The sequence below is a fragment of the Lampetra fluviatilis genome, chromosome 23 (genome assembly GCF_964198595.1).
Source record: "Lampetra fluviatilis chromosome 23, kcLamFluv1.1, whole genome shotgun sequence".
Classification (NCBI taxonomy): domain Eukaryota; kingdom Metazoa; phylum Chordata; class Hyperoartia; order Petromyzontiformes; family Petromyzontidae; genus Lampetra; species Lampetra fluviatilis.
The window spans coordinates 12,701,590-12,726,837 of NC_136297.1; the positions used below are offsets into that span (position 1 = coordinate 12,701,590).

Consider the following 25,248-nt stretch of genomic DNA (forward strand, 5'->3'; position numbering starts at 1 on the left):
GGATCCACATCCTGTAAGCACCTTAGCTAGTGTTTCACAGGCCTGGGAAATGGCCATGAACTGTGGCTCGCCCCATCGACTGTACTCGTGCGCTTGAGCGCCGATAACGCGATTGCTCGGGGCGTGTTGTTCGGCAAGGGAATTTGGCACTGGCTCACCGTTCATATCTACGTATGTTGAACTTCTTTCGCACCATACGTAGCCAACCGTGCTAATCGGCGGCTACGACGCCACCAAGGTGGATTCATCTTTCTTGAGGCTTTCTACAGCCAATGTTGCAGAAATGGTCTGTGCTTAATTATATTAATAATAGGACGCACAAATTCAGTAGCGCCGCATGAATATCATCCGATAGCCTTCATCATCATTCATCATCAGCTGTGGTCAATCCACTGCCGGATGAAGGCCTAAATTTCATTGCCACCTCTCACGATCCTGGGACGTGAATAATCCGCCCTGAAGCTGCACAGAATAACAATGTCCGGGCTGAACGCAGCGGCGGCCAAACCAAGGCAACCGGACAGGCATGGCCACGACTCGACTGCGGTGCTCAACCAGATCCTTGCAGTTGGCATGGCACGCACAATCCCTCTCGGGCACAACCACGCAACATTGTGTAACATGTGTGACACATGTGTGACACATGGCGGCGCACACACCGGCACTTGCAAACATGCCGCGATTTGCATTGCGACGAATACGAGCGAGACGCACAGACCTATACTTGCAGGAACTGCTGCCCCCCCCCACCGCCCCTGCCTGTGGCATTACTCAAGGCAATCGAGATAATTTGGCAGAGAATGGATTTCAGTGAAATGACTGCGAGAAGTGAAATGCTTGCGAGCGAGCAGGGCCATCATCAGGGCCACACCTCGCCCGCCGCCGCAGGATGCCTGGGTTTCATTTCAGCCAGAAGCTGTCTGGGGCTGAGCGCCAGAAAACATTTCCCTGTCCACCCCCTACCCACACCCCTTGCTGTCGGCGTGGCGGCCGCGGGGGTCAAAGCAGTTGGAGGGGGTCCAGGAAAATGATTCCACGAGAATTGAAGCCCTGTGCAGTCCGGATTGTAAAACGGATGCATTGACAAATGAGAGCAGCCACCGCCGTGATATTGCATTGTACAAGGCCCACGAGCGGTGGACTGGCGCTGCCTGATGCTGCGAAGGCATTTGTGTTTGCTTTTGCTGAATCACCCCACGGCCTTCGCTGGATAAACGCATTTCAAGCGTGTTGACACTGACCAATATCTCTCTTTCTCTCGATCTCTCTGCTTCCAAAATCACTTCTTCTGCTTTCAATGCCCACCTTTGTCTGCAAAACTGGAGGGTCGCTCTCCTGCTGCTAAAATACAAATTGCTCGTATTCTGCAATGACCTTAGTTTTCATCCCAACACGCCTATTTAATTTCTATAGTATTGCAAGTGGCCACGTTATACAGCCATTCAATTTGTATGCAATGTACTGCTCTCTTGGCATGTGGCGGTGGCTTAGGGGGATGCCTTCATCCAACAGTGGATTGACCATGGTTCATGATGATGTCATGTCATTTTCTGGGTGCTGATTAACGCATTTGTGCAAAACAGAACATTTTAAAACGCATCCAATTAAAGTCCATTAGCTACAATACATCTGCGGTGTGTACTGCGTACCACGTAACGTCAAAATACGCATATTCAATGTCAAATATGCACGTTCCTCACTCCCGAACGAGCAATGAATGGGTCTGTGCTCGTTTCTAGCCAATGTTGGGAGATTCGTCATTGCTCTGGCAGGGTGGGGGGGGGAGTCGGTGCAGAGGACAGACAGCCCCACTGGTGACCTGCCATCAAGAGGTCCAGCCTCAGCAGGTGGTGCTCATTTTACCAACCCCAGAGGGATGATGATGATAGGGCTCAGTCAACCCTGACGCACACGTGACACTCGGCTCTGTCGCTCATTGTGCATTGCCTATCCACTGCTGGACGAAGGCTTCGCCGCGTCGTGGCCAGCTCCGCAAACGATGTGCATGCCGATCTAATTGAACGCAAAGGTCATAACGGGTCCCCGTGGCGTCAGTGTCATCAAACCTCGCTACCGCTGCAGGGGACACCCAAGAGAGAAAACAACGTTTAGCGCCTGTGATGGACAAATCTACACACGGACTCGTACACCCAGACTCGCCAACCTGCTCACTAGTCCACCCATCCACAAACCCACTCATCCATTCAGCCAATCAATAACTCACCCACCTACCCACCTATCTACTCACCCACCCACTTGCCATTCACCAATTCAAGCACTCACTCTCCCGCACATGAATTCGCTAGCACACCCACCCACCCATCTGTCAACTCAACCACCAACTCACTCGCTCACCCATCTACGAAACCTCTTAATCATCTACTCATTCGCCCTCACTCAAACCCATCCACCCTCACAGATCCATCCTCAAGTCACACACGCATCCTCTCACCCACCCCACCCATCCACTCACCCACCCATCTGTCAACTCAACCACCAACTTACTCGCTCACCCATCAATGAAACCTCTCCATCACCTCCTCTTCACTCGCCCCCCACATTAACACACTAATCCATTCAGCCTCACACTCACCCATCCACAATCAAGTCACACACACACACGCATCCTCTCATCCACCCCACCCACCCACCAATCTGCTCAGTCACTCACCCACTAAACCTCTCCATCACCTCGTCCTCACTCACCCCCACAGTCACACGCTCACACCCAGCCTCGGCACCCACTCGCTCTGCTCCCCTACTCGCCCTCTCACCCCACCACCCACCTCCTCCGTCTGCTTGCGCAGCGCCTTCTCGCGCTCGTACTGCGTGATCAGCTGCTCGTTGTCCTCCTTGAGCAGCTCCAGCTCGATCTCGTGCTCCTGGTTCTCGGTGAACACCGCGTCCAGGTTCTCCAGGACGTTCACCACCAGCGGCATCAGATCCTTCACCACGTCCTCGTCGTAGCGCCGGATCATGCGCTCGAACTCCGTGTAGATGCTGCTGGCGAGGCCCGACACCCGCTCCGACATGACGGACACGTTGCAGTCGTCCTGGTACAGCACGCCATCGTCCAGTTCCATGGCGACTCGCCGGGTTGGGCTGGCGGGGCTTGTTGTTGATTTCGCGTCGTTAATTAGCCGGGTGCGTGCTGCTACTGCTGCTGCTGCTGTGATTGTTTGTCGGCGTAGTTAATGAATAAATGCGAGGGCTCTGCGCTGCTCGCCCGCCCACCCCAGGGCGCCGGGTCGTCTGGCCGGGCCCGCCCTTTAATATTTTTTTTTATTGAACCACGAACGGCGATTTTTTTTTTGCTCTGACAGCTGTGGCGACGACACCCACCCAGCCACCCACCGCCGCCCGAGTCAATGTTACCCGTCTTTTATGTTAAATAGCACTTAGCGTTACAACAACAAAAATAACAAGCCCGCGACGGGTTGTGTTTTGCTCGTCAAATGTCTACCGCTGTGATTTGAGTGCGTGTCGGTGTGGTGGTGGTGGTGTTGTTGTTTATGGGCGGCCCACGCCTCGGGCGGCCCCCTCTCATCCACCTCGAGCCTCCTTCCGCCGCGCGACTGCGCCGCGTGACGCCGCAGCCCGCGCCTTATATAGCCTCGCGTCGCCCCGCCCGGCGCGCACTCTGATTGGACCCGCGCGGCGCACGTGACCGCTCACCGGCCCCCACCCACCACAACAACCACCCTCAACCCCACCCCCATTGGTCGCGGTCAGAATCGGAATCCGGTGAGCTATAAAGCTCTTTGTTTCTCTCCCCCACCCACACAGATGTCCAGTAGGGGCACGGGGTCAGAACTTCATAACAACAAACGATACAAAAACACGATGGAAGTGCAAAGTATAGGAAAGGCTAAACAAATCACTTAAAAAAATATAAAAAATGAAAATTAACATTTTATTTATTTTACCAGATAAGGCACACAGAGCCATTAGCTTCTCGCGGTGGCACGAGGCACGTGCCGCCTATGCGTGCTAAGGAATCTAAGCGTCGCCCCCCCGGGACTCTTATCAATAGTAGCAATATTATTACGACGCGCGATTGGAAATTGTAGATCGTATTCGCAGCGCACCCCCCCCCCCTCTCGCGCGCTCAGGGCGATACGACGTCTGATTGGTTCACGTGAGGTGCGGCGGCCAATTGGGTTACGCCGGGGGTTAGTGCGCTTTGTGAAATGTAAAACCGCATTGACTCAATCAGCTGGTGATACAGCGGCAGCCAATCGGATTCCTCGCACGCGGCTATGTAACAGCCCTTTTGTCAATATTATGCTGTAAAGTGCAGTCCCCATCTCTGATCCACTCTATCTACCTAGCCTCTACATTTACGTGCTATGAAGAAGGGCAATCGCCCAGAACGTCGCCTATTAAATGCCCTTGTTAATAGCACAGTGTTATTGACAAATGTGTTGAGTGTTTTGTTCTTTTTGCTTGTGCACCACTTCTGTCAATGTATCAATATTACCTACGATAATCACGCAGAAATGTCTGTCCGTCCCGCGCGTGACGTCATGCGAGCGTGGAAATTTACACTAACGCACAAATGTCGCGCACTCCACATTCCGCACCCCTCCCCTCATTAATAATCATGAGCGGGTGACGTCACTCCACATGCCGCACCCCTTCCCAATAACCATTAGCGGGTGACGTCACTCCACATGGGGCTCACCCACCGCGTGACGTCACTCCACATGAAGCCCACCCCCCCTCATTAATATTCATGAGTGGGTGATTTTTACACTAACGCAGAAGGTCGAGCTGAATTAAATACTTTATTATGCACCGTCGCTTCAAATATGACGATTCTTTAAATAAAGTGACGGTAAAAAAATTAACCCGTAAAAACAAAGTTCTTCACTATAAATCCTTTATATATATATGCGTGGCGGCTAGAGTCCTCTCGTCCTCTGGCTTGAGATGGCTGCCACCTATGGGTCAGATGATTGCCTGCCACCATTAAGCAATTGGTAATTAAATATAATTTATTTTTTCCTAAAAAGTGTCAAATTTTGGAAAAAAAATTTCACGAAAATAAATTGTCTCGCACAACGAGTCTGTGTGCAAAATGTCAGCTCGATTGGATCACGGGAAGTTTGTTTAAAAACGACCGAAAGATTTGCACGGTCGTAAGCGCACAAGCAAGCAAGTGAACTTAATAAAAAGGATTTAAAATAAATCTATGCAGCACACTGCTACATCCGTGCGTGACATCACTGCAAAATAACCCCCCCCCCCTTCATTAATATGCATGCACGCCTGGAAATTTACACTAACGCACAAGGTCACGCACTCCACATGCCGCACCCCTCCCCAATAACCATTAGCTGGTGACGTCACACCATATGGGGCAACCCCTATCCCTCATTAATAATCATGAGCTGAACTATTTTTCTATTGAATGCTTCAGACTTACTGCAATATACACCCGTCTTTGGACGGGCAAAAAAACTAGTTACGAGATAATTTGTCAATCTTAGAATCTTTATGTCGACTGGAGTAATACGATGGGCAATGAAGCTCTTTCACAGATGTCCAGTGTGGTCGCCATCAGCAGCGTTCTCCCTTTAAGAATGTGCAAATATTATCTGAGCATCTTCGTCAGTCATTGTCAATCCACTGCTGGATGAAGATATCCTCCAAACCACGATTATTACGATTATAATCAATTCAATAAAAAAGATTGTATCTTGTCAAAACACAGTAATTGTTATTTTCTGCGACGTCTTGTTTTTGGATATGATTTTTTTTATTGCATCATCCAACATTTCTTATTCAAGCCTGGTTTTCGGATTAATCATTAAAACGAGAACAAATCACTACTGCATATGCAGAACTCGTAAAGAGCCATCCATTTATAGACTTCTCAACAAATAAATCCTTGAATCCTGTATAGTGATCAAAGCTATTAGTCATTGAGCTCCTGAACATATTGCTATTCGCAATAACATGACAGGCTATCTTATCTTCTTGGTTCTTTCGGTAAAGTCACGTAGAAGAGAAATATTAAAATAAAACATTAAATAAAATGATCACGACGTTTCGGCCACAACACAAGCAGCCGTCCTCAGGTGAAGACAGCTGTCTGGGCAGCTTGTGGCCGAAACGTCGTGAGAATTGTATTTAGTTTTATTTTTATTATTTTATTATTTCCCTTTTACGTGACTTGACCGAAAGAACCAAGAAGATGAATCCCTGCAGTCACGAAAGCTTTAAATCGAAATTCAGGAGAGGCTACGTTGTACAAAGTGTATCAAAAAGTGTTAAGATAATTCAGAAACTGTATTGAGATTGGTTGTAGACGTGCAGAGGCTAACAAATAAAACGTTTTCTCGAGAATGTATCATTTTAGTGGGGTACCTATACATCTGGCAAACCTTTTAAACTATACTTGAGCGTTTAACAAGTGACCGATGCTGTGGATGAATGAAGCTTCATTACAGCGAATTTCCTCGAAGCGTTGTGACAGTCAACGAGTCTCCCCGATTCAAATATAAGAGCCCGCAGTGGAAATTCCACATTCATATGGCGAGGGCGATCAAGGATCATGCCAATCACCGCAGCAGCTGAACAATGCGATAATAAACAAGCGTCTAGCAAGCTACAGGATCTTTAATGTGGCACTTAGTAGCTACAGGGTCTTTAATGTGGCACTGAGACAAAACGGCCCGTGACGTTTTCAGTGAATGGAGAGAATGACAGCAGCACTGTACGCGCACATTACAGCACCCTGCACTGTACTACAGTGCATTGTACAGTGCACCATTTCCGGCCTGCTGACACACGACGCGAGAACGATTAAAAAAATTAAGCCACGGTGTACATTTAAACTCCTCCCGTCCACGATCGCCCAAATCCGACCCCTGAAACAAAAAATAAAATTAAAACTTAAAACACAAAGCGCGCCTCCGTTTTGTTACGCGCCCGCGAATTGGCCATAAACGGCACGTGACGGGGCGCCTCGGCCAATGGGAGCGCGTGTTACGTGTGGCGCGCGCACGCGCTGGGGGTTTATTTGTTTATTTTTTTTGTATTTAACTCTCTTCTTGCTGCTGCTGTTGTTGTTGTTACTGCTGCTGTTGTTCGCGTCGTCCTCATCGGTTGCTTGCTGTGCCGCGATCTCTCGGCGTGTCGGGGTTGAAGTTCGCCCCCCGCCACTCGCAGCCCGCGAGGCGCCGCTGCCCCCCCCCCGCCAATGTCCCGGGTAAAGGCCGCGCTTTGCAAGTTTCTTCGGTTTCAATCGCTCTATTGTATGCCGTGTTTTTTTGTTTAATTGTGATTTTTTTTTACTCGCTTTATACGAGCGTTACGCGTCGTTGTGAAACGCTTTAATCGCGGGAGGGGAAATAAAAACCCCTTGTATTTGGTTCGGCTTGTCGGGAAGCCTGTGCGATGTTACCCACGGCAGTGCTAGTTTCATCTCTGGGTTGTCTCGCCACATGAACTCGGTGCCTTTGTTGTGGCTGCTGCTGCTGCTGTTGCTACCGCTGCCTGGTGGCTCAGCTGCTAATGTTCACGCTTCTCTTTCAATGTATACTGTTTCTGGTAATTGTTTAATCCATGTTTTGCTAACGTTTAATTCGAATCGTCGCCCCCCCCTGCCCCCCCATGTAAGGCCAGGACGTGCTATGAATGCTGATGCTGCCGTGTTGTGGTGATGGTGTGTGGTGGGGGGTTTTGTGATGATTAGTCGACATGTGGTGCTGGTGTGTGGGTTTGTCGCGATGATTGTGCTGCTCCGGAATCAACACGAAGCGGGAAACGCAACGGGAAGCTCGTGGGTGAATGGAAGAGGAGTAGAGGGAGATTACAACCGTGAAGAACAAGGGGAGGTGTGGGGTGGTTAACGTGGTGTGCGGTGCGATCGTGTTTTGTCTTGTGATTTTGTGTGGGGCGATTATCGTGTGTTGAGAGCGATAACGCGACCGAGGGAAAGGAGAGGGAATTAGGGGGGGGGTGAGATGGATACATGAGGGATTGTGCAAGCGGGAGATGTAAAAGAAGTGGTACATGAAGGTTAAACAGTGAGGTGGACTAGAAAGGGATTGTGAGTGTTACACTCCTTGATGTGCTCCGCCGTTGCTGGATCTGCTATTTGTCTCGCTGTGAAAATGTCCACGCAGCAGCACCGACACGGACCGCCTTTGTGCTGCTGCTGCTGCTGCTGCCTCCACGTGTGACTTGGCGGATGCGATTGGAGGCTCAAACTTCTGCCCGAAATGACACGGTATGTGGACTGTTTTGTTCATTACATTTACACACGCAGAGACCTTTAGCAGTCGCGGGCTTAATGTGGTAAGTAGTACACGTCGTGCTGTCATCGTCTTCAGACATTCATACCAATCCATTGCTGAATGAAGGCCTCCACAAGCTGTTGCCATCCTGCATTGGAACAACATGCAGCTTCATGCTGGGTAGATCGGCATTTCGAGGATAGTTGTTTTGATGCTTGCATAAAACCATTATTACTTTTTGATGATATTGGAGTTTCCGTAACGTGTCGTCTGTGTTTGTGATCATTCGCAAATGACTCCGTGGCTCAAACAATTAAGTGGGAGTCTCCAGTGAGCAGCTTGCCAAAACCACTAAATTGGCTCGCTGTGATGTATCGCTCTGTATTCTTTCTCTACAGTTTTTTTTTATTAGAAGCAGCATTTCTTCGGTTATTCAAATTTCATTGCGAAGTAACTTAATCAGTGCCATGGCATGGTGTTACAAATAAAGTTGTAAATTGTAATACGTATAGCTCAAGATGTGTGCGATAAAATTAAATGTTGTTTTTGTTGAAGTTCCGTATTTTAATGGGGTATTTATAAACATATCAGCCCTTTAAATACATTAAAACAAACTTCTCCACTATGTCTTGCATCGTCACTTCGTGTACCAACGAGATGGATGTTTTGGTAAACGAAGAATTTCTTTGCCCTCGCAATGTAAAACCTAAAGGTAGAGAATATGCTTCTTGTGTTCACTAGTTATCTATTTCCATATTCACATATACACATAACACCGTGCGAGTGCGAATAATCTACCTTGTGTTGAATGAATACCAACCGTGCGCATCTGCCACATGGAACATTTCTGTAGTGTTTTTTTTAATGCTGTAATTTTGTCAACAGCTATCTTTACACACCTTGTTCGTTTAAAGGCCTTTCGTGGTTCTCAATGTGAACGATGTGTACTGACATTGCTGGGTAGTTTAGGCATGAACCCCAAAAAATATATACAATTTACATAGTTTATTGCCCATGTCGGTGTGACGTGGTTGGCCTTTAGTTATGGGAATATATTCGAGAGTTGATTATACTGTACATGCTTGTTTAGCCTTTCAACATACAGAGCAGTTTAAAGAACAGAAACAACTAAGTATTATACGCGGGGTCTTTAAATGTGTGCGAGCACGAGGCAAATTAGCCCAACCCAGTTTTGTAACCCTGGGTGTAGTAATTATGATGAATTGGATGGCCGACAGCTCTTTAAGTGACTTTCTTTCCTTAGATGTATCATACCTGACATTGATGGGCTGCAAAATCCGGTTTGGGCGGTTGGTTTAGTCGGACATGAAGGTGTTTTTTTTAAACGCAGGAAAGTTTCACTTGTTATTTGGAAAGGTAAGAGGCAAGGAAGATTTTATGAAAATATTAATGAATGCAACACTTTATTGAATATACATTTTTAAGCTTATTTAAAGTATCTTTGCGTAACCTACAATATCTAACTCGGTCATTTAAAGTACTGCGTAGTGTTTAAATTGTGAAGTGTGGTTGGTTCTCGCTGTTTAAATAAAGGAAGTGGCATAGGCAAAGCCGATTGCATCAACATGCTCGCACCACCTTGAGATGCAGTGCTCTGCAATCGTCTCGCTGCCTTGAGTTGTGGCACTCGTGGCTCCGCACGAGTCGCTGCGATCCGTTGAGCCACCGTGAGCGTTGACGATCGTGAGCCCGCGTTCCCCGCGGACAGGTGGGGCTGGTGACGGCGTGAGCGCGGCACCGAGTGGCGGAGCGATGGACAGCTACGAGAGCTCTGACGAGAGAGGCAACAGCAGCAGCAGCTCGGAGGAGAGTGAAGATGAGGTGGTGCAGACTCCCCCGGCCAGCCTCCCCGTCATCAAGACCAATGGGCAGGTGTATACCTATCCTGATGGCAAGTCGGGCATGGGTGAGTGGAGCCGCGCGGGTGCACGTGTGCTGGGGCCCACGTTCTTTCCCTTTGTCCCGAGTGGCCCACACGCAGGGCACCTCATGTGCGTTTGGATTAGGCAGACTGGAAGGTTGAACCGAAGACCACGGGGAGAGGGTGGAGTAAGGTGGTGGGGGATGGGTCCGTGTTCCTCGTTGGACCATTGTGCGCATTCTTCAGACGGCCACATTGACAATGGATGTTCCCTTGGTCTTTTAAAATTTGTTGTCATTGAACAATGGCATTTTAAAAAGTCTAACATGTATTTTGTTTCTTTCCAGCTACCTGTGAAATGTGTGGCATGGTCGGTGTGAGGGACGCGTTCTACTCTAAAACAAAGCGGTTCTGCAGCGTGTCCTGCTCGCGTAGTTATTCCTCCAACTCGAAGAAGGCCAGCGTCCTCGCCCGCCTACAGGTGCCCTGACGCTGCTGTTTTCCTATCTCCTGGAGCAAAATACATTGGCGATCGGGGACTCCATTGCCTCTCTGATTTGAACTGCGTTACGTGAGTGCATTATACTTAAAAGTGGCCGTGTTTCTCATTTGCAGGGAAAATCGCCATCGAAAAAAGCCAAACTGCTGCCAAAACCGATGGCACCCAAGCTAACGCAAAGCAGCATGCTACAGGCTACGTTGCAGAGTCAGGCCAAGCGCAAATCAAGTGAGCCTCTTTGTGCCTCCATGGTTTAGGCCAGTAAAAAACACTCGCCAAACGTTAAACAATGTGGAAGCCTATCTGGTAAAAAATGAAATCTTCTTTGCAATAGTGAAACCTGCGTTTCTCATGTCTGAATTTCTTTGCAGTAAAAACGTCGTCGGATGGCTTTGAATGGGGGCGCTACATCTGGAAGAACAGTCTGACCGCAGCGTCCGTCGGCTGCTTCAAGCACGTGAGTGGGCGACGTGTGAAAATGGCAACGCATTTATCTTATACCTGCTCTTGGAAGAATGATTATGATGGATACTGCTGATTGCTGTTCTTTTGTGAATTTCTACATTCTAAATCGGTAATTTCGTACACTTGATGCTCTGTGTGCAAAGCACGTAACATATCAATTTATATTTTTCAACGCGCACAGTTATTGTTCGGTCTCGGAGAAAATTAATTAAATGTGCGGGAGATGACAAACAAGCGGGAAGGCAACCAGAACCGGTGCCAACAATTGGCCAAGCTCTATGGTACTATATAGGGATGTTTGGTCAATTCCATTGAGCGTTTTTACATGTTGGCGGAAACCTGAATACCTGGAGATGTCCTAAGCAAGTGGGGGAGGGGGGGGGGGTAACACTTAAATCCCCATACAGATGGAAATTAAATTACATGCTGTGATGTAATTTCCTGGTAAGCCATGAGATAGCAACCTTGACGCCTGTGGCTAGAGGGGGAGTTTCACGACTGTGTGTGTGTGATCCATAAACCCTCGTCTCCACAGTGGCGAATTGCAGCCCGCGTGCAGCGTGGCCCGCCAGCTTGCACGCTGCCTCTGCCTTCACCACGCTCGTTGATGTTCGCAGGCTCCCATGGCGGATCATTGGGGGGACATCACGGAGGGCATGAGGGTGGAAGTTGTGAACACAGACTGCGTGGTGTCCAGCAAGGTGTTCTGGATAGCGTGGGTCATCAAGCTGGCAGGTGAGTGTGACGTGGCCGCTGTTTATGACGTGGCTCTGAAGATCTGCTTGCACGGCTGCTCACGCGAACCAGATTCTATTTTTATTATTACGCTTGTTTACCCAGGAGAAGTCTCCGTTGAGGCTTGATGCTTTTTAAGTAGGGCCCTGCAAAGTTTTTGTAGTTGGTGGTTGACGATGCTGTGTGTAATCCAAATTGAGCAATTTGCAGGTACATATTTCAGCATTGGGATGTTTGGCCAATACCAATTCCATTGTTGTTTTAGTAAAATTTTTATCCGTGAGATGAAAACCGTCGGAAACCAATACAGACCAGCGAGAGAACGTGAAACGCACCAGAGTCGTGAAATCCATCCCGGGCCATTCCTGCCATGAGGCACAAGCATTTTTCCACTGCCCCACCCTGCCACCCAAGATGTAACCTCTTGCCTCTCCTCTAACTCAGGTTACAAGGGTCTGCTCAGATACGAGGGTTACGAGAGCGATTCCAGCCGGGACTTCTGGTGCAACCTCTGCACTCCGGATGTGCACCCCATCGGCTGGTGCGCAACCATCGGCAAGCCGCTTGTCCCGCCGCAGAGTAAGCCAGCGGGCAGTGCCAACGCAGACTGCAAATTGACTAATTGTATCGTTCTCATACCTGTGCATCACTTGTGTAAATGTATACAACGAGACGTTTTGCTGTATTGCGTGTGCTTTATTGTCCGGGTGAAATGTGTGGACCATGTTGGGACTCGTATCTAAAGGTGTGTGTGTTTACTTGCGTCTGCCTGCGTTGAACGCTGTTCAGCGATCATGCACAGGTGCTCCAACTGGAAAGCGTTCCTCGTTAAGAAATTGACGGGCTCCAAGACTCTCCCGCCAGACTTCCAAGCTAAGGTAAGCGCGACGTAGTTGCGTGTGTGTGTTTAACTTCGTTCGTACCGTACGTAGCCAACCGTGCTTATCGGAGTTGTGGGGAAGAACGACAAACTCATCGAGATTTAGTTGACAGCAGCAGTGTGCCGCAGGACATGACCGACACGCTTCCGAAATGCTTTAATCTTGACTTGATCTTAACCTTTCTACCCGTTGTACTGCTTCCCTTTTTTCCGGCCATGCCCATGCTGCTCCCACCCCATCCCACCGCCAGGTGCAGGAGAGTTTGAGCTTTCCCTTCAAGCGCGGCATGCGTCTGGAGGTGGTGGACAAGGCGCAGATCTCCCGGACACGCGTCGCTCTCGTGGACAGTGTGATCGGCGGCCGGCTGCGCCTCACGTACAGGGACGGCGCCGGCACCGTGGCGACGGGCACGGCGGGGGGCGGCGCCGGGAGCGTGGCTGGCGGCGATGAGGACGACTTCTGGTGCCACATGCGCAGCCCGCTCATCCACCCCATCGGCTGGTCGCGGGCCGTTGGGCACCAGCACAAGAGCCCTGGTGCGCAACCGCGACGTGAAAATGATCATTGCAATACGGTGGTAAAACTGTAAAAATTACCTTAGGATTGTCACCACCTTGCGACAACCCTCGTGCTTGCACACGGACGCCTGAAGATTACATTCGTGTGAAAATAACTTTCGTTTTACCATCACAAATATTAATTGCCCGACTGCTGGCCCGGCCATGATGCTTTTCTTTTCAGAAGGAGCCAAGAAACATGATGGGAGTTCAGATGCAGGGTCCTACTTGTTCCCCACTGTGAGTGTCTCGAGATTTAATTTGGAATTCTATCCATCAATATCCATACAATTTATCTTTATTCATTGTTAAGCCGAGTTGATTATTACGCATGCCTTTACCGAGTCCCATCTGCTTCTGTCCTGTGCCTCTTCTCTCGTCACTTCCACTTGCCTCATCTTGACCCACATCTTTCCTTCTCGCCCTCCCTCTCTCTTCTCAACACATGCCCAAACCATCTGGCATCGTGTTACGCCATACGTGTGTACGTGTGTACGCTCGTGTGTTTCATGGCTCTGCTTGTTGGTATCTGTTTTGTGCACGCGTGTGTGTCATTGTTGTGTGCCTCCATCCAGGTGAAAGAGATGCCCCAGAAGCAGGAGTGCTTTCGGGAAGGAATGAAGCTGGAAGCCATCGACCCGCTAAACCTGTCCTCCATCTGCGTGGCTACCGTTCGAAAGGCAGGGTCCACCGACTTGCTTTCTGCGCTACATCATTACGTGCCTTCTAACCCTTTTGCGCCGAGCCCGTAGTTAACTTCTTCCTGACGACCGTGCGTCCGCACGCAGGTGCTGGGTGACAGCTTTCTGATGATCGGCATCGATGGCTCCGAGGCGGCTGACGGCACGGATTGGTTCTGCTACCACTCCATGTCGCCGTCCATCTTCCCCGTTGGATTCTGCGAGATCAACCAGATCGAGCTGGCGTCACCTCGTGGTAGGGGGGTTCGTGTTGGTGCGCGTGCGCCGCCTATCCCCGCTGCCCGTACCGTCATCGGTGGCAAGATGTTATCCCCCTCGCCTGGAATGCAGGAGGTCATGAGTTCGATCCCGATCCTGACGTCTGCTGCTGTATATTTGGAGTTTGCGGTGTCTCTGCCCGTGTTCGCGTGGATTTTTCTCCGGGTCCTCTGGTTTTTTCCCCCCCAAATTTTAGAAATGTGCGTTTTTGAGTATTTGGCTGCTATACATTTCCACATGATAAGCCATGATGTTCAGCTATCATTTGTGGCTATTCTTAAAGAGCTATAGAGCTCAGTGGGCCTGACCTGGTAAAAGAAAACGTTTTTAAAGGTTTATTTTGATGTTCCAAATCTATGCTGCCGCATTCGTGAAATATCATCCAAATGGTTATTGGAGTTGCGTGACTTATGAGGTTTTCAGCTTAATGTTTTTTAGTAGCACAGGTTTACCAATTCTCCAAGCTGTTATTGATGCAAGTGTTCGAAACTTTACGCGCATAACGCAACGTATGTTTTAATCTATCAGGTTACAACAGGACACCGTTCAATTGGTTTGAGTACCTGCGGGAAACCAGCTCTCCTGCTGCTCCAGTCAGCCTCTTCAACAAGGTGAGTGCAAGGGTTACGTTAGAGTGCATCTACTGATCACCCACAGAGGGTGCTGTTTGCGCAGTGGTGCACGCCAAAGTTGTATTTCCTTGAGCCAAGGGGCTTTTTCAGGACCACACTGTCCGCCATGGGCAGAAAGATTAGCGTACATACTCTCCATATTGTCTTTTTATAGACGCACTTCCTATTTTCATATTTCGTGGATGTTTCATTTCGCATTGTTGTTTTGTTCTTCTGAAACTACATTCTCCGTCCAACACTACAGTACCTTACTTCCAATGACTATTTTCCATAAAAAAAGCTACCACTTTGCCCTTGCTATCGTACATAATTACAATCTATGGATAAAATGCTTTGAGAAAATTACTGATAGCACATGCGACCCCGAGGGGTAACAATACGCTCTTTTATTGGTCCTGTGGGAAAGGCCGCCTCTTGTAAAATTTCCTCCTCTTCTACCCCTTTTTGTGGTTTAGTTTGTTGTCCTTCCCCCGCACCTCCGATTACCAAGGTTGGCTACGTACGGTGCAAAAGTTCAACATGCATCCATACATAAATGTGTCTGAGTTGGGTCTCGAAAGCCTACGTGTCATACATCCATACATTGCCCGCCCGCCCCGTCGTCGGCAGGAAATCCCAAACCACGGCTTCCGTGTGGGCATGAAGCTGGAGGCGGTGGACCTGATGGAGCCGCGGCTCATCTGCGTGGCGACGGTCGTGCGCATCGTCAACCGGTTGCTGCGCATCCACTTTGACGGCTGGGAGGACGAGTATGACCAGTGGGTGGACTGCCAGTCCCCGGACCTCTTCCCTGTCGGCTGGTGTGAGCTCACGGGCTACCAGCTGCAGCCGCCCCTCTCCTCCGGTGAGTGGGTGGGTGGGTGGGTGCCCGGGCCGTGCTCCTCTCTCAGACCCCTGGCATTCACTCAGAGTCGTGAAGGTCACAGGGATTTCGTGCTCAAGTGAGCTGTATTAGGCAATGGTGCTCATCTTCTGTTAATTTGTAAATCCCTGACCCAGTGGTGCAAATTCCACATTCTTATGTCGAGGGTGAGTATATCTATAGGAATACCTCTGTTGATTTCCGCGTTAAAGGATTCTTACTTTTTGGTTTTTTTCGGTACAGTCACGTATAATATAATAATAGAATACGACATTTCGGTTGCAACACAAGCAACCATCATCGGGTCAGAATGAATGATGAAACAGACACGGGAACAGCACAGGCAGACACATGCAGAGAGAGACATACACACAAGGTGTATGTCTCGCTCGGTGTGTCTGTGTGTCTGCCTGTGCTGTTTCAATTCCTGTGTTTTATCATTCATTCTTACCTGATGATGGTTGCTTGTGTTGCAACCGAAACATCGTATTCTATTATTATTTTATTTTCTACGTGACTTTACCGACAGAACCAAAGAGTAATTCCAGCAGCCACGAACGCTTCAAATCTAGTTTCAATTATTCTTATTTTATTGATCGCTTAGGGATGAAGGAATGAGTCAACCCCCCCCCTCAATCAGGATTTAATATTTAGTCTGATGGCTAATTTATTTTGGTGTGTGTATTTGGGTCGTGATCTAAATTTGTGTGTTTCAAACAACCGAGTGTCCACTTGTGCATAAATGCAACAAAGATGATGTTCACCCCAATGTTGCCATTGCAATCTATTGTTTCTACAGTGCATAACTTTCCTGGCATGTTCCGTTGCTTTGTTGCGATCTTTGATGGCTGCAAACTATTTTCCCCAAAAAAAACAAGAAAAGCGCGTGACATTCTTTGGGCCTAAGATAACAATTGAAAGTATAAAATGGTAAAAACGCAACATCTCGCAACATTTTCCACAGTGCCCGCTTCGCCCCACCCCGCTGGTGCAAAGCAAAAGAAAAAAACGAAATCTGGCTACAAAGGACACAAGAAAAGTGAGTGAGCTAATTGATTAAAATAACTTCATTTAGAATTCCTCTTCCACCTGCTAAGGGGCTGTATTTTTAGTCACGGCTCAGCTCCTTAGTCACGGCTCGGATCTGGCTTGAGCCGCTCGGCTGCCCTGCCGTGGCTTGGCTCGGCTCACGGGACCGTGATCGAAGCCTGCTCCAGTCAAGCACGGCTTTGAGTCGGCTTACTCGAGTCTGAGAGGAGCCGAGCCTCGACTAAGAGTACGGGCCGCCTAGCCCCCTTCACGCGCGCTCGGGCACAACAACGGCAAGCGTCATTGTGCCAAACGCAGTGTATTGCGTCCCGCGCAGAGAGGAAAATGGCGCTGGGTCGACGGCCCGTAGCCCTGGGGGGCCCGCAGCAGTCGCCAGGTTTGGTGTTGCGGTACCCGGCGGCCGGGGGCGGTGTCCGTGACGACGAGAGCACTGCAGCGCCCCCGTGCAGGACGTTCCCGGCCACACAGGCGGTTGCGTCGGGGCGCGACGGCCTCGCCCTGGGCAGCGTGGACTGCCGAGCCGAGCGCAGGCCGGAGGGGCACGGTGAGCACTCGCTCAGTCACGCTGCACTGGGTTTTGTGTTGCTCGTTTTTATTTTTCTCCACAATTGCATTTCGATTGTGCCCATTGGCTTCATACGTCATGAGATCGAAAAAAAAAATTCCATTTGGAACTCTCACGCTGAGCAGTAAACCCATCTTGTGTCGGAGAACGCCTGCCCCACCCCCACCTCTCCCCGGAAGTTGACGTAACAGAACTACTTCTGAAGTCTCTTCAATGGGGCCTCTGTAACCACTAGCAGGACACCATTTCATGCTGTGAAAAGAGTGATCGCATGTCAATCGAACGCGAAAATATTAATTATCATAGCTGAAATAAATGTACCGCCAACTTTTATGTAATGGGATTTTTGTGCATTCCTTGGCGACTGGACCGAGACCATCAACTCGGTACACTCGTAAAGCTGGTTTAATCATGGGCTATTGCCTGGATTTGAACGCAAGGTCTCGGCGGGTGCCGGCTCCGTTTCCCAATTGGAGTTCGTGAAGGCTGCTGTATGCTCGCAGTGCTCTCTGGACTTGGCTGGTATCGTGTGCTTTGTCATACAGATGTTTGGAGCTATGAACGGCCACTGGAATACACCTATATTGGCAGTATAAAGTTGGTCCTATTTACAAAAATTCTGTTGGTAAAAATTGATATGCGGTGTGTGGCTAAAATGTATCTTTTCCTTTTTTTTTACAATTGTGCGATTTTCTGTTAGCGTGTAACGCGCCTCGCCTGCGTCTTCCCCATTGAAGCTGTATTTCTTATGCGTCGTCTTTATTTTTGTTTTCCGCTCGCCTAAATCCATTCCATAACCTTCCGCAAAGTGATGGCAGTCAAGGAGGAGCCCATGGACGCAGACCCCCCGTGCGGCGCGAGCGCAGCCTCCTCTTCCTCCAGCCTCGCGCTCTTCAGCACCAAGCAGGAGCCCTGAGCCCCCCCCCCCCTCCCGCCCCAAACGGCGTGCGTCGCCACGTCGGCGAGACGGCACGGCGGCCGTCCCTCACCCTGCCGCCCTGTGCCGCACGACGGCGCGCAAGGTTTTCGTTGGCACCTACGCGCCGGTGGTGGGCACATGGTGGCCGGTCGGTTTCTCCGTGGAGTTTTGACGCCGTGCCCATTGCTCCACGGCATTTGTCGGCGATGTTCGTTGGAGCGAGACTGACGCCAGTTCTTTTTAGTGCTCAAAAGTGCCTGCGACTATTCAAGGTGTGGATTTCCAATATAGTGGCGTGCGATTTTAGTGGTTGGGGGCTCCCTTGGGTGAGCGTGAAGGGGCGAGGGTTTGCTTTTCTTAGTTTCTCCGCGGGGCACCTCCCCAGAAGAAAAGTCAAGTGCTCCTAAATTAACTTTTGACGGTGTCCACAATTTGTGGCTTTGAAATTGGGGGTACATTACGTTGCTGTTGCCAGTATGCTGAACCGTTTTGCCACGGGGGGGGAATTCTCGGCTGTTGTGGAAACGATGAACTGCAATCGAAGAGTTGCTTCACGAAAAACAAACTGAATACGAGGAATGCGAGTTGCAGGCTCCACAAAGCCGGTCTTATTCAGGCCTCGTGGCCAATGCTATGGGACGAAGACAAGTCGGCCAACAGGACCGTGCTGCGTACATACTTCCCGTCTCTGCTGCAATGCCCCTTGAAGGGCTCAGGGTGGGGGTGGGAGGGGGAAGGAGGTTCAACGTTGGTGGCCGTTTGATCGCATTGTGTTTTGATTCAAGGGCGAGCGTTGACACTGGCGGTGCCGTTTTTCACGTTGATGTATTTACAAACTGGAAAACAAACTCTTTTCTTTGTTTAAAGCTGCAAGAGCTCGTGACCCACACGATGAACTTGGAACTCTCGTATAGACCCATATCCGTTGCATCTATTACATTTAAAACATTGGTCTACTTGTGTTTGGGACTTGGAACAAAAATGACAGCCCAGACATGGAGTAGGCATGTGTAATACCTTTTTTTGAATTAAATGTTTTTTTATGGTCTTGTGAAATTCACCATTTTTTAATTTATGGTTTTTTTGGTGACATCGAATCGTCCCATTTAAAATGTCTCCCTAATAACTGTACAGAATCGCGTACATTTTTGCTACAATAAAAATGGCATTTGGCTGTTAAGTTTATATCTCCTAGAGGAAGTAGAATTTCTAAATCTGATTCCTATGGTGCTTATCCAGTACCGCCTTTTGTAGAAAACGGAGTGTAAAATCTGAAATAAGTCGAGTATTTTTTCATAATTGTTCTTGTACAAATGGGGCCAATGGCTTGAAATACTTTAACAACATTTGGGAAGACAGAAGAGAACACTTGGTCTGTTAAGAAAAAACAGTAGATTATTTTCTGTAGGGTTTTTGTAAGTCCTTGTGTTTTGATGAATGTTTAGGGTTTGCTGTAAACGTGCACACGGTCTTTCAAACATGAGGGGCGTTTAAATGTTAAAGATTGTTCGGGGGGGGGGTATCTTCATGTTTTGCATTGGAAACGAAATAGTATCTCACCACCAGCATGAAGACTCTGGGCGGGCGATTAATTTTGTTCTGCCGAATGTAGCGACGCACTGCCGTAATCCAGAATTAAACTGCTGTGCAAAGCGCAGATTGTCGGTCAAAGAAAGCCGTTTAAAAGCTGAGCATGGCTTTTGCAGTGTTTTTTAAGATTCGTTTATGGCCGGGACATCAATTGCACGTACAAGTTTGACTGCTTATTGCTTGAAGAGCACACGTGTAATTGCCCTGGTTTTTTGAAAAGCCGTGTCGTATCTCTAGTTTCAACTGATTTTGGTTTTCATTGTTTGAGTGCCCTTTGAAGCGGTGGCGACGCCGAGTCCTTGGGAGAGGTTAAATAGCAGGCAGAATGTTGTACCTGAAGTGCACGGCACTGAATGATACCAGTTTGTATTCAAGTGTTTCCTTTCACAGCGGTGATTGGGGCATCCATCCTGTGGTAAAACATTTTGGTTTAACAGCAGAGGTAGTATCCCATCGGCAGGCACGACAATCCATGTTGATGGCTCTGCTCGGATTCAAATTAAGCGACCAGTGAATGGGTGTCCTGAAGTTGGCTCTCAATCAAAATCTGCAAAAGGCTGGACCCATTGGCCACTAGGTGGTAAAGAGCTTCTATATCCATGTCAATAATCGTACCTGATTATGTACGCAGGTATCTTGAACTTCTTTTGCACCGTACGTAGCCAACTGTGCTAATCGTGTTTTGCATCTCAATGGCAATATATATTTCCCACGTTATTCATGAGTATGTGATTGTGCAAATGCAATTCTTCAATAACAGGTGGTGAGGTTAAATCGGTCAGCCTCGCATGATTAGTGATGGCTCTGATTTGAGAACACCTGTTGAGCGTTTTGCAGAATGTAATGTATCCGTGACTCCACAGACATGCAATGTAATTTGGATTTATAAAGTGTCTGAATGTGACTACATCTCAAGGAACTTTAAGAAATGGGGTAGCCTGAAATTCTGAGAGGATTTTGAAGTACAAAAACAGGTTAAAGTTGCTTGCTGTGGCAATAGATTTCAGTGGAAGTGCCATTTTTTTATTTCTCAATTTATGATTCTCTAAACCAGCCCTTGCTGGCGTAGTGAAATATGGTCGAACAAACCCCATTGACCTCCACAGGTGTCATCGGGGGAGACCTTCATCCAGGAGTGGATTGACCGGGCCTTGTAAAATGGGTCTTTTATTAAGTTCGCATTGGGAGTGATTTGCAGACATGAGCATGGCCTGGTGAAGCTCACTAAAGTAGAAAGAAGACCTGCCGATGGTGACCAGAGGATGAGGTTTTAGTAAGGACTGGCGATCCGCATGGAGTTGCTGTACAGCAGTGCATTGCACAGCATTACAACTAATATGTGCAAGACATTCATCAGGAAATAAGTCTAAAGTTTCAAATGTAGATCATCACACTACATTTTTAGTTTTTTTTGCTGGCCGGTTGGCTTAAAGTGGCACGCACAATTTCTTCAAATGTCAAATATGAAATTGTAAAACTTTCCAATTGCGCGTGTGTCTTTGTCATCGGGGAATCTGGACGGTATCGTCGCACTTGGCCACTGGCTCTCGCGAGGTTTGCCAAAGCCCCCTCCCTTGCCCCCCCCCCATCCTATTCCACAAACGAGGGCAGGCAGGAGACTGGGAGAGAGACGGTGAGAGATATGGATGTCGCGGGGTTCGTGCTCGGGTCGGCATGGCAAGGAATTTGAAACGGCCGAATGAAAATCTTTGGACGAAAACAACATTGCGACACGTTTAACCGTTTGCTCCTTTTCCAAGTTGAAGTACGCACTCATTTTCTGCAGAGCTATTCTTTATTTTTGTATTGTAACAACTTGCAGAGAAATGTGTAGGAAGGGACATTGAACGAGATTTTTTTCTGAAAACTTCTTATTTTATCATTTTTTTCTTCGTGAGTTTATTATTGACCCGAATTGTGAACGGCAGGAAAGCATTACCTTGTACAGAAATACAACACGCAACTACACTGTCGCGAATTCCATCGAGTCTTATCCGATAGGACTGTATAATTTTTCAAACATACCAAATACAAAGTAAATAACAAAATTATTGTAACAATACTTAATAATCCTTGACATGTCATACTTATTAATACATTTAACGTTGTACATAACTGTGTCTTTACAGCATTGAACACAATTAGTGTTTATTTTTGTACATTTAATATCGCAGAGATGATTAAAAAAAATAACAAAGAAAACTAAAAAAAAACTAAAGAAATAGCTGAATGATATGTTAGACCTTGCGTGAAGAGATCTTTGATCCATTACCAGGTTTAGATTTCATATTTAAATCTCACCGTTGGCAGCTATTTGAGGTCGTTGGTGGCTCACCTGCTGTAGTTCAGGTGGACTAATGTAACTGTGAATATCCTCATTTGTTTTTCACACTTTGGAGTATTGTGATGATGATAATGTCATGATATACTTTCTGCTTTGGATTAACGTGAAGACAAAGTGGGTGGTATTAATATTTCAATATTGTTTTTGGTTTTGTCGGCTCCCATGGTTGTGTTCAAGTGCTGGCTGATTTTGTGGATAAAATATTTTCTGCGTATCTCTCGTTTCGTTGAACGGTGAAGGGTTGTCGCCGCTTGCCAGCTACATCCATCGCAAAATCTCCACGGTCCGCGTGTGCTTTGAGTCCTCCGACCTTGGAAGAATAATTCTGTTTATAATTGTTTTTTTGTTGTCAATTGTTTGCATGATGGTCTCGGTTAAAGGGCTTTCCAACCGACAATGCCGTGCGTCGATAAACTTGCTTGCACCTCGCGCCATCCGATACAGCGATGTTTAGTTTTTGTTCACCTTTACCTGACTCCACGTGGGTGCAGATGTCACGGCTGCCCGGTTGGGGACGTTTCGTCGTCGCGAATGGATTCTGAGAAAGTCCACTTTTTATTTTTTTTTATAGCAAAGTTAATGTTGCAAGCAAGACAAAAAACCGAGGTAAATGGGCAAAACTTTGTGCCTCGCCTACGTTGAATGGTTGGAAGGCTCTGATGTGAATACTGCACCGCGGTGTGTGGCCACTGCTACACAATCACGTGGAGTTCGTGCGCACCGACGCTCCTGTTGGCCACGTGGTTTACTCGTTCATAATTTGGAGTGGATTGAGCTGAATTGTGTTAGGCCGATGATTGCATGTGAACACACTGCATAGCTAGACGATCTATATTTTTGGGAATTCCAGCGTTTCTTCATTCGCAGGTTAATGAGAGGTAATTGATGCCATTTCCGTGAAGAAACGTATCTTTTGTTTGTCTTCTCGAAAAAGTTTCGTTTTGAAATTACATTGACGACTTCAGACCAAGCAGTGTGGCTGTAAAGGGGTGATTGCAGGGCAAGTGATGACACCTGTACAGAAGGAGACAACGACGAGACGAATGCAACCAAGGCTTGGTCATTAACAGACTTTTTAACGTGCCGTGCGTTTGAAGGCAGGGGTCAATGTAATTGGCTCTGGAATTCCTCAATCACGAAATGCCCCCGCTCCCCAATTGAAAAAAAATACTTTTACACCGTTTACCATGCAGTTGTGACCGTTCACAGAGTAACTGTTTAAGATTTAAATTAATAATTTTGTGATGCTGCGTTGGTGCATGAGCACCAAAAAAACCTCGACACGCTCCTCAATAACGTTGCCTTAAAAAGCAATGTACATAATTTACATTATTAGTCATCGGTATTATAATACATTTCCTTTTTGATGCAGTGTTATTGACGCAAGTGCTGAGTTTTTATTTCAATGTGTCTTTTAACATCTACACACTTCAGCATTTGACATGTAGGCTTTCGCGACCAATATCTATACTGTATATGTTTTTTTGGATTGGATCCCGTAAATTTGTGTCTGTGGCGGTGGGTTTAACGACACATTTATATTTACGCGATCCAACCCCAAAAAATGTCATGGACTTAAGTATTTCATTGATTTTTTTTAATCTTCCGCTTACCTCTCCTGCAAACCATGCTAACTGGGTTATTTTAGACTTTCAGGGTACACGGCGTTGCTTCATATCCTCGTGAATGAGGTCTGAGAGGCTGCTGCTGCTGCTGCTGGTGGTGAATTGCCCAGCCTGTCCCTCTGCGTCGAACTCGGCCACCCGAGTTCGATCCCCGTTCACGGCCAGCACCAGTGACGATTGTCTGAAGCGCCTCTGGGCCTCCCCTACGTCGACTAGGCCTCCAACGAGAGTACCTGGTGCGGCGTTTAAACGTCGCCACCTTGGGAGGCGGTCTGGCGTGGTGCTGGCCATCCACCCCTCGTGTGCCGTGCCGGCCTTAATAGGTGCTCGCTAACAGCACTTGCCCCAACAGTCTGAGGCTCTAAGGGGGATCTTTGTCTTGTCTTCTTGCGTTGATCCATTAAACCCGATTACCTCGACACCGTTGCGCTGTTGGTTACCGGCTTGTGGTTGCTGCCATCGACTGCCAAGAGAGGCCTGATGTTGGTGCCCTGTGCCTGGCTAGTCTGGGAGTTGGGGGGGGGTAAGAACATTGCATTTGGCTTGACACGTCCAGCAAATCGCATAAATGATCAATAATATTTGATTCCTTGATGCTGTATGGGATCGCCTTCAACCGCGACAAGCACTCATGCGCCACAGTGTGAAAGAAAATGAAACTAACGTAGTTTTCAACCATGTGTTTTTTTATTTGAGGACTTCGAAATAACAATGAAATGCGCTGTTGTTTTTTAATCTCGTTTTAAAGTTTATTCCCCCCCCCCACGGCAATCAAAAAAATTCATTGCAAGTAGTGACGTCTCTATTTTTTGGGTCTTTATGTAAAGTCACGTAGATGGGTTCAAGTTAATAAAAAAAAACTACTATGATGACGATCGCTTGTGTTGTGATCGAAACGTCGTAGTTTTTTTTATTTGAACCTATCTACGTGACTTTACCGAAAGACCCAAAGACGATGAATTCCTGCAGTCACGAAAGCTTTAAGTCAAGATTTAATGACGTTTTCTGTTTGAGAGTGCCCCCCCCTTCCCATGTTCGTTGCTGCATCACCCGTGGGCAATTGCGTTTCAGAGACAAGTTGTTTCTCTGGGTCATCGAGACAAGCGTGGTGGTGACGATGTTCAATGAGAGACGTTTGGGTGTGGTTCACTAGCCATCATGAGCGTTGCTTGAATCATACCGAAATTAGGCCAGCCAGGGTGCTCTGGTACATTAGAATTCTACAGTACAACTTTGGTTACAAATAAAGTTTCTGTGCAGCAACGTGGAAACTTTTGTGGTCCATTGGTACGTCCTATAATTGAGCTCGCTTTGCCATGCTTGGCTGCATATTAGTCCATAGCAGCTCAACTTGAGCTGAAGAGTAATCCGGTCTCTGCTCAGCTCCTGTCCACTGCTGTTGGCTATTATTCAATCCCCAGTAGTTCCATACTGCTC

The 25,248-nt window shown here is 47.9% G+C and overlaps 2 protein-coding genes across 21 annotated transcripts in view; one reads left to right on the forward strand and one right to left on the reverse strand.

Moving 5' to 3' along the window:
* LOC144940824 (C-Jun-amino-terminal kinase-interacting protein 3-like) overlaps positions 1 to 3,600 on the reverse strand; it is a 56,626-nt gene extending 53,026 nt beyond the window's left edge. For all 17 annotated transcript variants that reach the window (XM_078867272.1, XM_078867273.1, XM_078867271.1 and 14 more), the window contains exon 1: positions 2,787 to 3,600. In XM_078867272.1, coding sequence (XP_078723398.1) covers positions 2,787 to 3,083 — 297 coding nt within the window. In that variant the 5' untranslated portion in view covers positions 3,084 to 3,600. The remainder of the gene's footprint in view (positions 1 to 2,786) is intronic.
* A 3,468-nt stretch (positions 3,601 to 7,068) lies between these two features.
* MBTD1 (mbt domain containing 1) lies at positions 7,069 to 24,569 on the forward strand. 4 transcript variants are annotated; one of them, XM_078867281.1, is made up of 18 exons: positions 7,070 to 7,216; positions 8,139 to 8,239; positions 9,976 to 10,173; positions 10,476 to 10,609; positions 10,744 to 10,855; positions 10,999 to 11,084; positions 11,710 to 11,827; positions 12,272 to 12,406; positions 12,617 to 12,705; positions 12,959 to 13,244; positions 13,450 to 13,505; positions 13,841 to 13,945; positions 14,054 to 14,201; positions 14,753 to 14,835; positions 15,466 to 15,700; positions 16,683 to 16,757; positions 17,085 to 17,312; positions 18,143 to 24,569. In XM_078867281.1, exons 3-18 carry the CDS (start codon positions 10,020 to 10,022, stop codon positions 18,247 to 18,249), a joined length of 2,151 nt encoding a protein of 716 aa, XP_078723407.1. In that variant the 5' UTR covers positions 7,070 to 7,216; positions 8,139 to 8,239; positions 9,976 to 10,019; the 3' UTR covers positions 18,250 to 24,569. The 4 variants fall into 4 exon arrangements, with proteins under 4 accessions (XP_078723405.1, XP_078723407.1, XP_078723408.1 ...); XM_078867279.1 differs by lacking the exon at positions 18,143 to 24,569 and having other exon boundaries at positions 7,069 to 7,216; positions 17,085 to 17,489; XM_078867282.1 differs by lacking the exon at positions 17,085 to 17,312.
* Positions 24,570 to 25,248: the final 679 nt, after the last annotated feature.

What these genes read in the sequence shown, in the direction of transcription:
- MBTD1 (XM_078867279.1), top strand. Translation starts at nt 10,020, where the DNA reads ATGGACAGCTACGAGAGCTCTGACGAGAGAGGCAACAGCAGCAGCAGC. An exon ending in TGATGGCAAGTCGGGCATGG is followed by an intron (nt 10,174 to 10,475) that starts GTGAGTGGAGCC and finishes GTTTCTTTCCAG; the next exon opens with CTACCTGTGAAATGTGTGGC. An exon ending in GTGGGTCATCAAGCTGGCAG is followed by an intron (nt 11,828 to 12,271) that starts GTGAGTGTGACG and finishes CCTCTAACTCAG; the next exon opens with GTTACAAGGGTCTGCTCAGA.